Source organism: Anabrus simplex, chromosome 10, assembly GCF_040414725.1.
Source record: "Anabrus simplex isolate iqAnaSimp1 chromosome 10, ASM4041472v1, whole genome shotgun sequence".
NCBI classification, from domain to species: Eukaryota; Metazoa; Arthropoda; class Insecta; order Orthoptera; family Tettigoniidae; genus Anabrus; species Anabrus simplex.
This window is the reverse complement of record NC_090274.1, coordinates 14,047,252-14,064,609: the sequence shown is the minus strand read 5'-3', so window position 1 is coordinate 14,064,609 and position 17,358 is coordinate 14,047,252. Positions and strand designations below refer to the sequence as shown.

Genomic DNA, 17,358 nt, shown 5'->3' with positions numbered 1-17,358 from the left:
TAATTTGCAAAATTTGACATGGGGAAAGAGAAAACACAAGGGCATGATCCTGAAATTCCACTAGAAATCTTAAAAATGAAATTACGTCACTGGTGGTGTTGACGGAAAACTTAGAGATACCTCTAAGCAACATTGCCAATGGATGAGGCAAGCTGCTGAACCCAGGTGTCATAGTCGTTAAAGGTTTCAAGGGCAAGGAAGTTAATTCAGAGCGGATGTTACTCAATGACGCACGGCGTTCAGATTCGTTGTTCGATGGGGCAGAGATAGTTTGAGCAGCAACGGTTATCCTATTGACTTCTCCCTGAGGAGGCTCTTCCTCGTTACCTACATTCACCGTGGCGGGTTGATCAGTTTTGGGAGGAGCTTCGCCGGTTAGCAATTGAGTGACCTTATTAGACAATTCAGAAATAGTTTCAAGGAGCGTATTAGCTTGCTTCCTCTGAACGTCATTCACCTTTAGAGACAATAGATCATTAACTCTATTTGCAAAGTGATACAGCCTGCCTTGCACACGCTTAATTTGATTAGGAGATGGATCGTTTTCATCAAAAAAGCTGACTACCGATGCTAGCCCAGTAATATTCTCGACAATCGTGGAAAGAGAGTCGTCAATTTCTTTCTCTCCCAAATTGGGGATGGAAATGGGCAAATCAAGGGACTCTCTAAGCTTGTTAGTGTCTATTGCAACCGTGCCTCCAGATTGAACGTTTCTGATAGTTAACTCATATATCAACTCCTCTTTGCGCAAGTAGTTAAGGAGGAGAACATCGCGAGGGCCGGGCATGATGACAGAACAATTTTGAAAAACTCAAAAAATTCCAGCAACTGAGAAAATTGTTAGAGTTCGAATCAAAGCAATGTTTAGCCGTCAAAAGGGGCTAAATTGAGACCCATTCATAACCACGCTCTGCTACCACTTGTTACCGAGTTTTTGTGGTAGTTAAGCATGAAAGAAGGTGCTGGGTGGTGAATAGGTCTCAAGCTACTAAAGAGAAATTAAATTTTAAAATTTAACAAGGTTATATTTTCTTTTCAAAATTAGGTAACAACAAATAGAACAGGTACTTAGTAGCCGAAATACAACTTGAAATGTACAATTACAGGGATTAAAGAATTTGGGCTTCGAGCCCTGAAAACACAATTCTTGAGCAACTAGCTCAACTTTACGATATACCAATTTTAACAAAAGGGGCAGAAGACCCCACTCAAACCCTGGAGTCCTTGCTCCAAATTACACAGCAAAGCCTCCTCGAGGCATACAACTCTCAGTTTTAGAAAAGAGCCACTCGCTCTTAAAGTTAAGCCTCTCCCAGGCCACCCCAAACTCAACTTTCAAGTTGTCCTCAAAGGACATATACACAGGGGTAAAATACCCAACCTACTGAGGTCTATTAGGTGAGAAAAGATTAATACATGACCTCTAAAATACAACTTGAGAGGAGGCGAACTTGCACTCCTAATACACTTTGCTTTTAAAACCTAATCTGGCTCTGGGCCACTAACGCAAGGGCTAATCCCATACTACAGAGGTGACTTAGAGAAGAACACTTTACATTACATAAACGAAGAAAAGTTTGAGAAAATAAGTTCACCTCAAAACAAATGTGAGTGGGAGCTCGAGAGGGTTAGCACTCTCTATCCCAATATGTAACTTTACAAGAAAAAGAAGAAAAGAGTAGTTACATTTTAGGAAAAGGTTACATGATGGAAAACGCTTCGAACCCGCCGCGAGAGTTAAACTGCCGACCTAGCAAGAAAAGAAGATATTAATAGGCCATTACCTGGTAGTAGATCGCTGCCGAGGAAAGAGGCGCTTCCCGCCTCCTGCTATGTACTTAATACACTGAAAGATGGAACAGAAGTGGCCCGGAGACCCCAAAATCAGCAGTTTATATCCTCTCGCGGAAGATTCTAGGCGTTAGGGGAAATAAAACACCCTCCCACAAAATCTTTATTGGTTCGGGAAAAGAAACCCCTACATAGAGGAAAAAGAAACACATTATTGGTGGAAAATTAATTAAAGAAATTCGGGATTGGCTAGATCCAAACTAAGGGGAAAAAGAGGGGTATACAGCCAACTTAAACAATAACAGAAGGAAATTTAACAAGAAACAAACTTTTGAAATAAAAATTTCTCCAACAAAATAGTTCTTTGATTTCGCACTAGGTTGCACTATTGTAATTCTTCAGAAGTGTCCTCTAGAAGAGAAAGTTCCCACTTCTTACTTCAAGCGAAACAAAAACACATCAAAAGTGACACAGTTCAAAAACTCAAAATTTTCCACGTGGTGACATCTTCTGAGAAAGTAGAGAATTAATAGAATAGATAAAGTTCAACCTTCCTCCAGAAGAGGAGTTTCAACTGGCGCAACTTTTAAATAAACAGAGTAGAGGTGTACCGCCCGGTACAAAAATAACCCATACACCCAGTCCCCGTGCCAACGAAATTAACCAATGATGGGACTCCTGTGACCAAAGGCCAGCACGCTAACCATTTAACCATGGAGCCGGACGGAAGAACAGCTGTGCTGTGCTGTGCTGTGCTGTGCTGTGCTGTGCTGTGCTGTGCTGTGGTGTGCTGTGCTGTGCTGTGGCACTTCAGAGGGGCTTATTTAGGTCTCTTGCCAGAGCAAAGTTCACTGTAAAGGTTTTGGCAGGGAAACCAAGTATCATCTATGCCATGAACAAGTCCTATCCATTTAACCTGGTGACCAGTGATCGTGGCTTCTGTGCTGTTGACGTGTGCTTTCTTGAGAATTGTAAGGTTGCTGGATGGTCACATTCATGAGGGATTTCAATTTTTTCTGGTGGAAATGCTGAAGTTTCCTGATGCCTCGAGAATAAAGGGTCCAAGCAGTACAGCCTTAAAGAAGCATATGTATGTATGTATGTATGTATGTATGTATGTATGTATGTATGTATGTATGTATGTATGTATGTATGTATGTATGTATGTATGTATGTATGTATGTATGTATGTATGTATGTATGTATGTATGTATGTATGTATGTATGTATGTATGTATGTATGTATGTATGTATGTATGTATGTATGTATGTATGTATGTATGTATGTATGTATGTATGTATGTATGTATGTATGTATGTATGTATGTATGTATGTATGTATGTATGTATGTATGTATGTATGTATGTATGTATGTATGTATGTATGTATGTATGTATGTATGTATGTATGTATGTATGTATGTATGTATGTATGTATGTATGTATGTATGTATGTATGTATGTATGTATGTATGTATGTATGTATGTATGTATGTATGTATGTATGTATGTATGTATGTATGTATGTATGTATGTATGTATGTATGTATGTATGTATGTATGTATGTATGTATGTATGTATGTATGTATGTATGTATGTATGTATGTATGTATGTATGTATGTATGTATGTATGTATGTATGTATGTATGTATGTATGTATGTATGTATGTATGTATGTATGTATGTATGTATGTATGTATGTATGTATGTATGTATGTATGTATGTATGTATGTATGTATGTATGTATGTATGTATGTATGTATGTATGTATGTATGTATGTATGTATGTATGTATGTATGTATGTATGTATGTATGTATGTATGTATGTATGTATGTATGTATGTATGTATGTATGTATGTATGTATGTATGTATGTATGTATGTATGTATGTATGTATGTATGTATGTATGTATGTATGTATGTATGTATGTATGTATGTATGTATGTATGTATGTATGTATGTATGTATGTATGTATGTATGTATGTATGTATGTATGTATGTATGTATGTATGTATGTATGTATGTATGTATGTATGTATGTATGTATGTATGTATGTATGTATGTATGTATGTATGTATGTATGTATGTATGTATGTATGTATGTATGTATGTATGTATGTATGTATGTATGTATGTATGTATGTATGTATGTATGTATGTATGTATGTATGTATGTATGTATGTATGTATGTATGTATGTATGTATGTATGTATGTATGTATGTATGTATGTATGTATGTATGTATGTATGTATGTATGTATGTATGTATGTATGTATGTATGTATGTATGTATGTATGTATGTATGTATGTATGTATGTATGTATGTATGTATGTATGTATGTATGTATGTATGTATGTATGTATGTATGTATGTATGTATGTATGTATGTATGTATGTATGTATGTATGTATGTATGTATGTATGTATGTATGTATGTATGTATGTATGTATGTATGTATGTATGTATGTACAGTATGCATGCATGTATCTCAGTAGTCCACAGCTTTTGAGAGATGGGGGTCATTCTTAGCCACTATTGCATACATTTACTTAGAGATATCAAAGACTGTACCAAACCATTTTTATTGCTTTTAGACAAACTTTGAATTAATGACTTTTTAAAAAATATTATTTCCCCTACAGTTTGATGTAAAGAACAGAGTCACCTTTTTGAAACGTACCAAGTGCGAAGGTGTTAGCCTAGCTGATATCTATGTCGGCTCCACAATCAATATATTCTCTCGTCAGATGACCGTCACTGGCTTCGGAGATGGTTTCACCAAGAAGAAGCTTGGAATGCTGAAGCAGAAGTAAGGATTCTTTATTTTGAAACCTTTGGTAATCAATCCCAGAAACATAATATGTCCTATCATTATCAGGAAGAAAGTTTAGTTATGTAGCCATCATTGATGGGTTAGTTTTTGTAATTGCAGCAATAATGCCTCAGTCAGTCTAATGTTATATGGGGCTATGACATCATATTTTGATAACTTCTCACCTGTTGCTCTTAGGACTTTCAACCCCCCACCCTGACTTTTACGGTTCTTTTCTTTCCCTCTCATTCTTCGAGTGATATTTCCTTCACATTTTACTTATCATTACAATAGTGAACACATGAGAAGAAACTTAATAACCTTAAGAATAACGCAAGGCTAAATAGACCAATTACAAAAATGTCTAATAAATCGAGTACCCATAACCAAGAGTCTTTAATAGAACATTTTCACCCTCCAGTAGCTAACTTAACAAAAATAAAACTTTCAGACAAGGAAAATGAGATCCTTTGAAAAGGACCAAAACACAATTGGCCATATCCAAATAAAGTTAGTATCGCTACCATACTAGTCATAGAGTCTGAAACAGCCATAAACAAAATGCCTTTAGACTTACAAGATGAGGTCAGATTGGACGTTAAACAGACATTAAACAAAATTCATAACCTAAAAAACAAAACAACACCCACTAATAGTATACACAAAGAAACCTTCGCAGAACGAGAAACATTACCAAACTCGTGAAGAAAATTAAAGATCACGACCTTATCATCACAAAAGCCGATAAGGGTAATACGACCGTTATCATGGATAGTTTTTTCAATAATGGCTCCTTCTCTATAGTTAAAAAAGATCCGACTCAGCAAATCCAACGTCTCCTAAAACAAACTTTAAAAAATACATCATTTCTTTTCACAGAACAAGAAAAAACATGATTAATTAACATGAATCCCGGTCTGCCTACCGCCAAAGCTTTCCCCAAAATCCATAAGACCGGCGTCCCCATACGCCCCATCATTAACTACAGACCTAGCCCATTATACAAATTGGCCCAATTCATCCAAAAATTCCTTAGTAAAAATTATAAATTTCAGTCGAAAAAATCCGTAAAAAACACTATTGAATTAATCGGAAACTAAATAAATTTAAAATACTACCGTTTCACACCCTTCATTCATTTGATATCAATAACATGTATCCCAGCATTAACACTAAAAAACTTCTTCCCATAATCCAAAATAACCTAAAAACATATAGTGGGCTAAGTAAACTCGAGATCCAGGACTTCATGCAGGTCTTGAAACTAGTGATACACAACAACTATTTCACATTTGACAAATGTATATACCAACAAGATGGACTGGCTATAGGGTCGCCGGCCTCAGGAATTTTGGCGGAGATATACATAGATTTCCTAGAAGACACGGCAATTAATAACAATAATATTTTCTCAAACATATTTTTCTGGTCCAGATATGTCGATGACACTCTGGTTATTCTGGATGACAGAACGGTTAATGCAGCTACCACCCTTAACAATTTAAACAAGAAAGATCCTAATATAAAATTTACATTGGAATCCAAGACCAATAACTCAATTAATTTTTTAGACCATACAATCAAGAGACTTCCTTCTTCACTAGAATATAATATTTACAGAAAACCAACACAAACAGCGACAACTATCAGAAGAGACTCCACACACCCACACGCACACAAGTGCGCCACTTACTATAGTATGGTAGACCGTGCACTAAAAATACCGTTATCCAAGGAAAACCTAAAGAAAGAACGGAATACCATACGTGCCATCGCTAAATATAACGGTTATAATTCTTCATTCATAGAACGCATTATCAACAAATGTAAACATAGACTAAAGACAACATTAATCAAAGAAAGACTTAACCCTGCCCTATACGCCACCTTCACTTTTAATGAAAACATACATAGTGTAGCTAACATCTTCAAGAAACATAATATTAAAATATCGTTCAGAACCAACAATAGAAATATGGATATAGTTCACAATACCAAGTCAATAAACAAATCCTACATTCACGCAAAATCAGGTGTTTACCGTTTCCAATGCAATAACTGTTTTTCCACATACATTGGACAGACCGGGAGAAGCTTCAAAGTTAGATACTTAGAACACGTCATTGCTATTAAGTATAATAGGTTTTCTGCAATAGGCCAACACATACATGACTCAAAGCATAATTTCACTACCATAGAACAAGACCTAGAAATTCTCAAAAACATAAACAAAGGCCCTTTACTCGATGTTACGGAAAACTGTTTTATTCACTTAGATCAATTTTTCAATCCTAATCTAAACCTTAATGAAATTTCAGAAAAACCTAATATCCTTTTCGATTTTCTAATCAAAGTCTTTAGAGGTATCAAAATCACGGAGAGGAAATCGATCTTTTACGCTCTCCAAAACACTCTTCTATGTCCCACACCACCGCCACTCCGCCTTCCCATCCCATCCCTTCCATTCCATTCCTCTCTCCTTCTCCCCCTTCCCCCTCCTCTTCCCGCTCCTCCCACCCTACCTTCACACTCACTCAACTTACTCACACCCATCTCACTCGTCCACAACTCTTCTCACAACATACAACCAGCACGCTAAACAAGGTGAGTCTCATATCCTATCATATTCGGCCACGATCCCATTTTTAGCTATCCATTTCATTAACTTAGTTTTTTCCTTTCTTTTAAGCTTCACCACCCACGTTGAGCTGAGACAACCTTAAAAATCAACCTTATTCAACCTCTCAATGTCAGGTGTCCCGGCCTTAGACAAATATTTGATGGTCTTGCCAACCACATACAACATTGGACCTGGACTTATATATGTCTCCATTCAACAACAATAGAAGAGTGGACAATTTTACTGCATTGTTTTATTATCATATGAAGACTTTTATTCTCATTCATCAGACCAATTTTATTGTACAATACTCACCTGCCTCATTAGACTATGTGTTATATTATATCACCATATTTTACACATCATTCTTCTAGCTTTTAATGAGAAAACAGCCTATCATTTGTATTTTGCAATGTATGTATTATCTATACAACTTTTATGACATGTACTCTGCCCACTTTGTGATTTCTAGCTGATGATGACGCCATTAAGCGTCGAAACCGGTACTAGTAATAATAAATGATATGTTGTGAACATCTTGTACAACACATTTTGTATTGAATAGGTTGAACCTTCTATAATTCTAATTGTGAATCTCAGTTCAATACGGGAAAATGAAGTTCTTAACTTCAGAACCAACCTGTCTGTGTCGGTGCGACGTAAAGCAACTTTGTAAAGAATTAATATTTTAAAGAAGTTTATTCTGGGGTTGCCAGAGCCAAATTTTACTCTGAAATATATGACTGATTCTTGTTGTAACGGGTAAAGCAACAAGATAATCATCCCGGCCAGTTCAGTGAGTGTCAGTTGATTGGAGATGAAGAATGAGGTGCGACTTGGTAGCTCCCTCTAGCTCTCTCCTCACTCCACTGTTCTCCGCTTGGCACTCTGATGGCCAGTGGTTTTACTTGGTTGTTAATCTAATAAATAATGGTACATTAACCAAACTTTATGAAGGAGTATGTTTGCAGATCTACTAATAGGGGGGAAACAGTGAGAGTGAAGCGCAGGAACAGCTAAACGTATGGGAGGAAGTTGTGTCATCTTATGGAATGAAGTTCTCAGCCCACAAGAGTAAAGTGCTGGTATCAACACGAAACAAGAACTGAGCGTACAATGGACTGACATTAGGAGGGGAGCAGTTGAAAATTGCTGAAAGATTAAAATACTTGGCAAGTGGAATTGAAGAAAATGGAGGAAACAGGATGGAAATCAATGAAAGAGGAAGGTGTGCAAATGGATTCTTTAAGAGTGTGGGAGGAATGATATGGAACCGGGATGTTCCACAGAGATGTAAAGGAATTATTTACAAGACTTATTGTGTACCAATTTTGACATATGGATCAGAAACGTGGGTGATGAACGAGAGGGATAAAAATAGAATACAAGTAGTGGAAGTGAAGTTTCAGAGATGTCGAGTACGTTTAACAAGAATGGACAGAGTAAGAAATGAGAGAGTTCGGGAAATGGTAAATGAGGTATCCCTACAAAAAGAAAGGTAGAAAAATCAAGGCTGCATTGGTATAGACATGTTAAGAGAATGAGAGAAGGGAGGATACCAAAAAAGATGTTAGAAATGAACTTGAAGGGAAGGAGACCTAGATGAAGACCGAGGGACAGATGGCTGAAAGGTGTAAAGAAGAGCACCGAGGCAAGAGGAAGGAATAGGACGCCAGTGAGAGAAGAGAAGTGGTGGATGAAGAGGCTTATGTTGCAGGCAAACCCAGCCTTTGGTTGGAAACTGCTCCAGATGATGATGATGGTACATTAATCGCAGTGTGGATGAACACTATGGTTAGGCATGACAGGAATCTACCCCCACCGCAGTGGTTTCCCTTACACCAATCACGTCCACTTTCTCAGTGTTGATTAATCTATATTATTTTGTCTTCATTGACACTAACAGATTTACTGCTACCCAGCTTTCTGGAGGACTACCCAGAATACTACCAATATTAACGTATTAGTTACAGTCCTTATTGATTTTGTTGTCTCTTGATTGCCAAGATTTTGTGTCATTGATGAATAGTTTTTCTGACAGAACAGTTTGTGTAGTTTGCAAGGTCATTTATGTCAAGTGTGGTGGAGTATCAACCTTTTTAGTGTTATTTTTGCCAGTTTATGTGAAAGTTTCTTGCATTGTACTACCTATGCTTCATCTTAATTGTCCAGCTCCTTGGCTAAATGGTTAGCGTGCTGGCCTTTGGTCACAGGTGTCCCGGGTTCGATTCCTGGCAGAGTTGGGAATTTTAACCATCATTGGTTAATTTTGCTGGCACGGAGACTGGGTGTACGTGTTGTCTTCATCATCATTTCATCCTCATCACGACGTGCAGGTCGTCTACGGGCGTCAAATCTCCTTCCTATCAATGTCAGTAACCTAGTTACTTCCTTTTCTGTACAGCATACAGCCTGCTATGAGGGGGGGGGGGGCTTTACCAGACGGTTTGTGCGACCGGATGATCTTGAAATCAAAGGGTTGTGTAAATCATTGAAAGTCAAAGTTAAGTGGGAGGGTCAGGAAGCATTGCCACTCTGGAGATATTGTACGGCGTATCCAGGGTATAGGAAGGTGGGGATACAATCCAAGGGTTACCAATGAGCCATGCAGTGTTGTCACTAGTGAAACGAGTGTGAGAATATTGCTACCATTATTTGCACTCCGTGACTATTGCCGCTGTTGGCAGCTCCTTGCCATAGCATGCTTGAATTGAGGAGTGGGAACACGGATAAGAACCTTTCCTTTTAAATATGAGGGCCTGGTAGCTCTCATTTGCACAGCTACTCAAATAGGCCTCCATGGCTCTTTTGAGAGTTATGTCTTGTAATAATATCATTTGATGTCTCATTTACAGGACATTTGGAATGTTGAAACCAAATGTTTTCAACGAAATGGGTGAAATTATTAAGGATATCTACAAGAATGACTTCAAAATCACCAATTTGAAGATGTGTACTTTAAATAAAGAGCAGGCCACCGAGTTCTACAAGCAGTACCAAGCACAGCCTCATTTACCGTACGTAGTCTTTTACTGGTTCTTTGTAGTGTGCAACAGTAATTAGCCCTTTTGAGTGTTGGCTGGATTTGTATATTTCTGTGCTAAAAGCCTAATTTCCCTAAAATTGCAGTGTGTTGAATAAATATTAATAATTTCCTACCTATGAAAGTTAGTCACCTCTCTTTCTTTCTTTTTTTTTAATATCAACTGACGAACTTTCTGTTCTCTCTTTCATTTTTGACAGTTGTTGACAATAAGTTAAAAAATAGATTCTTTCTTTGGAACTTTTTCTTCTGAGGTTTATTTTTCTGTTTGGTAGTCCAAAAATTGTAACATCAAATAAGAGAACCATGTCATCACCTTACAGTTCTCAAGAAAGTATTCATCAGAAGCTTAGAAACTACCATCATTGATCATCAACTTAGATGGATAATAATAAAAATCATGTGGCCTCAGCAATAGCAGACATTTGCAATAAAGAAGGATGGTTGCCTAGTTGTACTTCCTCTTAAAACAATAATCCTCAACACCTCTGCCTTTCAATAACAGATGTGGACATGACAATCTATAGATATTATTGACAACATTCTATAACACAGACAGAGTTCCTGAAGTGATGGATGTAAAAATGAAATTGCTAAAAATCTGAAGTTGGCAGATTTTAAAAACAATTTGATGATAATGTTGTATTACAAAATATAGGCTGGCAGTTTTAACTGTTCAACTTTATTAAGATTATCTTCCAATTTTCTGAAACTTCCTGATGAACTAAAAAGGTGAATCTTTGCATATGTATTCTTTCTACAATGCCTTACATAAGAGCATTTGCATTGGGCCAGACACATTTCAATGAAACTTGGGTGAGTGATCAATTAACATATTCTAAATTTAAAGGTAATCATCATTTTAACAAATGGTGTAAAGCAAGGAAGTGCCCTTTCACCTCTACTATATATAGTGGTGATGGATGATATAATACGGAGCGCTACCTCAGTTAAGTTTCGACAATTTTGACTTACCTTTTGTGCTAAGCGATTCGTTTTCTCCAGACCCAGTTGTGCTCGATGTGATAGCTATAGGCACAAACTATTGCCCTACATCTCAATTTCCACTGTAGAAAACTTTGATCGAGTACAGCAAGAGGAACATTGTCCCATACCTCATTGCACACTTTCCAGATACTCAATAGTGGCGGGACATCTAGAAGAAAGCTGTCTTTTCAGGAGACCAAAGGCACAGAAATCCATCGGCAAGGCATTCGGGGATTTGACAGGGATGTTACTAAATGGTCTTCTGTATGGAGGGTTGCCCCAGTTAATACAGGAAGCGACCTTGAGCATGCGTGCTGTACCTGGAAGCAGTAGTAGGTGACTGATGATCTGGCAGTATGAATGGACGCTTTATCCACGTGGATCCAGATATTTGAAGCATCCTCACCATACAGCCGAGGGATATCTTTGTCGAAATAGGTGTCCATGACATTCTTCTGGAAGTAGGTAGCATTGATCTTCACATTTTTTGGCACTCTGAAGATTACAGCAAACTTTTCTTTGTTTTCCTTGACGAAGTTTGAGTGCCCCTTTTGGCCTTACGGGCGATAGTAAATTGCCCAGGTCTTGTTGGTGTTAAACCAAAGCTTTATCCAAGGTAACAACTGACTGCCATTTATCCCCTGCTAGGTAGTTTTTGTATAATTTTCTGGCATTAATAATTTGTTCTTTAACGTGCCTTGCTTTCAAAGCATATCTACATGCCCTATGCCGCTTTACCAGAAATTTTCAAATCATAAAATGGATATCTATTAAATTAGTCAACTATGTGCTAAAATTTTAAATCTGCTCTGCTCTTTGAACTTACGTCTTACGCCCTTGAATTTGTCCCTGAATTGCACTTGGTAATTTTCCTTTTATCTTCATAAAAAACTCTGCTCCTCTGCTCTTTGTGTATGGAGGATGCTAGTGTACTCATTAGTTATGTCCTTGACGTAAGTTCAAAGAACAGAGCAGATTTAAAATTTTAGCATATAGTTGACTAATTTAATAGATATCCATTTTATGATTTGAAAATTTCTATTTTAAAGTCTGTAATAAATTGACGTAGTAAGTAAGTAAAGTTGAAACACAAAGAAATATTTTAACTATTTCAAGATTTTTATACCAAGGGAGATCTTCAAAAATTTCCAATTTCTGTGCAATCATTTAAGAAAAGGCTAGGAAAACAACAGATAGGGAATCTGCCACTAGGGAGACTGCCCTATATGCAGATCAGTAGTGACTGATTGAAGTGTTTTATAGAAATTTGAATATAAGTCAATATGGACAGGAATAACCAACATGGTGAAAATAATCAATTCAGTGTGCCATATGAAATGTAGCTGTTGTGCCGAGGTTCCCAGGAGCACCTGCCACTCATTTTGAATGCTTCTAACAGTGGATGGTGTGAAACAATCAGAGATTGGGTGGAGCGCAGTAGATTGGCAAGATTATGCTGTATCTGGAGATGATGCTGCGATCCAGACAAACAGCACCATATGCTTCTAACATTTGTCTATGATTTGCACTTCATAATTTTCCTTTTATCTTCATAAAACACTCTGCTTGCTCCACCAGGGCTGCACCTATCTGTAGCACAAGATCCAAACTTACTATCGGTCAGCTTTGACAACCGGATCCAAATGGTTTATTGCAAATATATGTTGTGCATTACTTTTCGTCCCATCCTCTTTAACTACTGTAGCTCAAGAACAATTTTTGTGCTGTTAGTTTTTTAGTGGACTACCTGATGTCGGGACCTGTGGTAGCCATGGAGCTGGTGGCAGAAAATGCTGTCGTCAAATGGAGAGAGTTAGTGGGCCCTACAGATCCCCAATCTGCTCGCAAGGAAGCACCTCACACTCTGAGAGCCAAGTACGGCAAGGACAAGTCCCTCAACTCACTGCACTCCTCTGATTCGCCAGAAGCAGCAGAAATTGTAAGTGGTGGTAATATTCCTTTCTACCTGTTGGGTTCCTGTCAGTGATAGCAAGCAAATATGAGGGACAGTGAAAGACACAAAGAACAAAGAACAATAGGCTTTCAACTCCCCCTTACACTATTCCTTTTCCTCCCATTCTTCGAATGATCATTCCTCCGCATATTTACCCTTGTTTCGATCGTTGTCTTCGCAGTGAGTAGAGCTGGTGGCAGAAAATGCTGTCGTCAAATGCAGAGAGCTAATGGGCCCTACAGATCCCCTTTCATCCTCTATTCTCTGTACGCTCCTCTTCTGACCACATGGTTTTTCAGCTTATAAAAAGAGTCACAACAACCACCACCATTGCAGTTTGTTAACAGAACAACTAAGCAATATTTGAGCACCAGTGTCGCTCACCATTGATGGCCTTAACCTATAATAAATTTGCCTTCTTCCTCAAACCTTGCTGTAAGCCTCTGACAGACCTCCAACACATCTCAACTTCAGATTTTCGGTCAAAAGGTGAGGGACCCATCTGGAACACACTTTACAGAACTGTAGGTCGTTTGTGATGATTGCTTTACAGCTCCCATAACTGATTCTGACTTGTTGTGAAATTTCTGATACTCTCGCCCGTCTATCGTCGTCAGTAATGTCTTTAATCGCACAAATGTTTTCATCTGTAATGCCGGTCCGAAGACGGCAATTGTGATGCTGATTTTTCACATGTTCTCGTCCTTCCTTGAACTTTTTATGCCAGGCAAACATACATGTTCTTGACAATGTTTGATCACCGAACTGTGCAGTCAATCTCTGGCAAATTTCCGCCACTGTAACTACTTCACGAGCAAGAAATTTTATAATTATGCATTGTACAGTGGAGGCGTGCACCCACTGCCCCCGACATCATGAGTGTTAAAGGAGAACAATAAAACTTTGATTTATTGAATAGGTGGAAATCAAAGTTTTATTGTTCTCCTTTTAACAGACTTTCAATACGGAAAAAATGAGGATAGTCTCTTGCAGTCATGAGCGTTACTGACGAAACGGCGGGAAATATTTAACAGCACACACTGCCCTCTCCTAACGGTCCCGCCTAAGCATAGCAGAAGCACGGGGCCACTCCTACCAACTGTTGATGTTCATGAACAAATATCCTGTTTATATTTGATCGACCTTCGTATTATCGTTCAGTTTCCTATTTTTAATTTTAATTTGTTCTTAAGACTTTTAAATATTTCCACAGAGTGTTTTATACTATGAATGCGCTCCTCCTCTTCATCCTTCTTAAAAGTACAACCTCCACCACAACCACTCTTCACTTCCCATTTCCAGTTCTCTCCTGGTTCGGGTTATGAACAAGGACCTCCACTATTGTGCGACTCTCCACCTCTCTTTTCCTCTTCTACCTTTCATCCTCTCTTTTCTATACTCTCCTCTTCTGTATCCATCCTCTTGTTTCAAGGCTTTCCTTATTGTTGCTGCCTTGTTGGTTTCTCTGTAAATACTTTCTTTGGACTCCCATTTGCATCATGTGTCCATACAATTTCAATTGGCTTGTTTTTATTCTGTCCTGTAGTTTAGAAGCTCCAATCCTCTTTCTAGTCTGTTCATTTCTGATTTTGTATTTTCTTGTCTTCGCTGTGATACCTCCAAGGAATTTCATTTTGACCGTTGCCTATGAGATATACAAGGCCGGGACGTAGCTACTAATTTGCCGCTGAAAAGACGGCCCAACCGTGTTCGCGGTTTGGCCGCTAGGGTGTCAGGTTTCTGTTCTGCTCTTGGCAGACTTTAACATTGTGATGTACGGAGTAATTGTGACGTTGTGTTGATTTTATGCAATTTATTGTGCGTACTGTTTCTGTCGGTGATTGTCTGTGAGGTTGAAAAGCATGGTGCACTGTTATGTACCTCTATATACTTTGGATACCGTTAAAAAGCAAGAAAATGTGATGTTCCATAATTTTCCTTTGGAGTGTGGTTTAAGAGAGAAATGCAGGCAAGTTATTTCGAGACACGAGTATGTAGCTTGCATTTTAATACATCAGATTTCAGTGTAAGCATATCAATCAAGCGAATTCTCCCCAACGAAGTTCCTTCATTTTTAGTGTATATCCTGTTCACAACAGAAAAGTGTCAAACGCAGGAAGGCTCCAGCTCCAAGAAATGATGTATTGCCATCAAAATTGAATAAAATTTCTGATTCAGATAACAATGAACACACCATATCTTCAGCATATAACTGATCTACGTCACCCACAAACAAAAAAGTAGTATCTACAAGTCTCGTTTCTATGTCAAGGAATATATTGATGAGATTTCAAATGCCAGATTACGGAAAACAGACTTCATTGAGAATTAGGATACAGTATTAAATAGAAGTGGTAGGTTTAAGGATACAGTAATGAAATCAGAAAAATGATTTAAGGTACCTGAACTTGACCAAAAAGTAAACCAAATTGAAAATAATGGTACAAATGATCATTTAGGAGCTTTATTCCTGTTAGAACAAACTGAATCTTATGGGAAGAAAAAGTGAAACATGGAGAAACGATGCTAAAAATTTGCGTCCTCTGGCATAGGAAAGCACCCACTGGCTACAGATTTGAGATCCTTGCACTGCCTAACTGTACCATATCAGAAGATGCTGAAAAATTATATAGGATTCTCTAATGGCGAAATGGGCATAACATCGCTCTTAAAACAGTGGCTTCAATACGAATGTCGCAACATCAGATATGTGGAGGAAAAAGTAGGATATCTGATAATTTATAAGCTGGTGATTAAACTCAAAGTTATTTATGACCGCAATCTCGATCAGCTTATCGTATACACTGAGGTAGAATTAGAGAATACGGGAAGAAGTGACAAACTCGCTAATAGACTTCTCTGCTTCTTTCGTGAATTACTTATTTCATTTAAGCAAAGTGTAAGAAATATATTGTAGAAAGTAAGTCATACAACTGCTCTTGGTCTATTTTTTATCTTACATCTGTTTTGTGTCGTCTGAAATTGCTAGTTTTAATTAATTTTTATAGGTTTTTGTACTGGAACATGTTGCAGTGAGCGGGCGAGACAGCTCAGTAAAGAGAACTCCAGCGGCGCTTGTCAGAAGTATCTCGAGGCCGAGTCTAGTGTGCTGTATTTCCCGGCCTTATGTATATATACTTCGTAGGCAACGTCTCAACTGCCTGAACTCTACTCTCATCTTGTTTTGTTTTTGTCCATGAACCTGCTGTGTATGTCAATATCAGTACATACCTAGCAGAATTTCTTGGTTCCACAGTATATCCCTTGCACTCTGGTAAAAGCCATTTGCTTGTTGTACTCTGTTCCTAATCTCCTCACTCATCTTCCCATCTTCTGTGATTTCACTTCCCTAGTACTGGTTATTTATTTGAAACTTTTCGTAACTTCTCTTGGTTTTCCGTTTACTTCTACTTCTTGTCATCAGTACTGTTTTACTCTTCTCATTGCTTATTCTCATCGTGAACTCTTCTACCACCTGATCCCATACATGAACTTATTCGTATACCTCAATTTCACTTTCTCCTCATATCACTATGTCATCTGCAAACAGAAGGGCATTTTCTGTGTTTTTTTTTTTTTTTTGCTAGGTGCTTTACGTCGCACTGACACAGATAGGTCTTATGGCGACGATGGGATAGGAAAGGCCTAGGAGTTGGAAGGAAGCGGCCGTGGCCTTAATTAAGGTACAGCCCCAGCATTTGCCTGGTGTGAAAATGGGAAACCACGGAAAACCATCTTCAGGGCTGCCGATAGTGGGATTCGAACCTACTATCTCCCGGATGCAAGCTCACAGCCTCTGTGTTTCTTCCCGTCTTCTGTTTATACACTTGTGAATTTCATCCCTGACCGTCATGAAGTTATAGGGGACAGTATATTTCTCTGCCAAAGTCCGGTTTCTGCATCAAACCATTCTGTTTTTCTATATTGGTCTTTACACTACAAAGCTATTATCATTTGCACTTCTGCTTAGTCTACATGTTCCTTCCTCAGTGCCTTGGTACACTGTGTTAGGCCTTCAAAACACCTGCATTTGTCATCAACAAATCTTTCTCAAACTTCCATATTTTTTCCACCATGTTCTGTAGTGTAAAGATCAGGTCAAATGTTAATATGTTATCATAAAATAATATTTATAATTA

At 38.0% G+C, this 17,358-nt stretch overlaps 1 protein-coding gene across 1 annotated transcript in view; it reads left to right on the top strand.

Moving 5' to 3' along the window:
- Positions 1–17,358, top strand: part of nmdyn-D7 (nucleoside diphosphate kinase homolog 7) — a 53,411-nt gene that overhangs the window by 21,769 nt on the left and 14,284 nt on the right. The window contains exons 3-5 of the mRNA XM_067154802.2: positions 4,446–4,612; positions 10,091–10,252; positions 12,997–13,204. Coding sequence (XP_067010903.2) covers positions 4,446–4,612; positions 10,091–10,252; positions 12,997–13,204 — 537 coding nt within the window. The remainder of the gene's footprint in view (positions 1–4,445; positions 4,613–10,090; positions 10,253–12,996; positions 13,205–17,358) is intronic.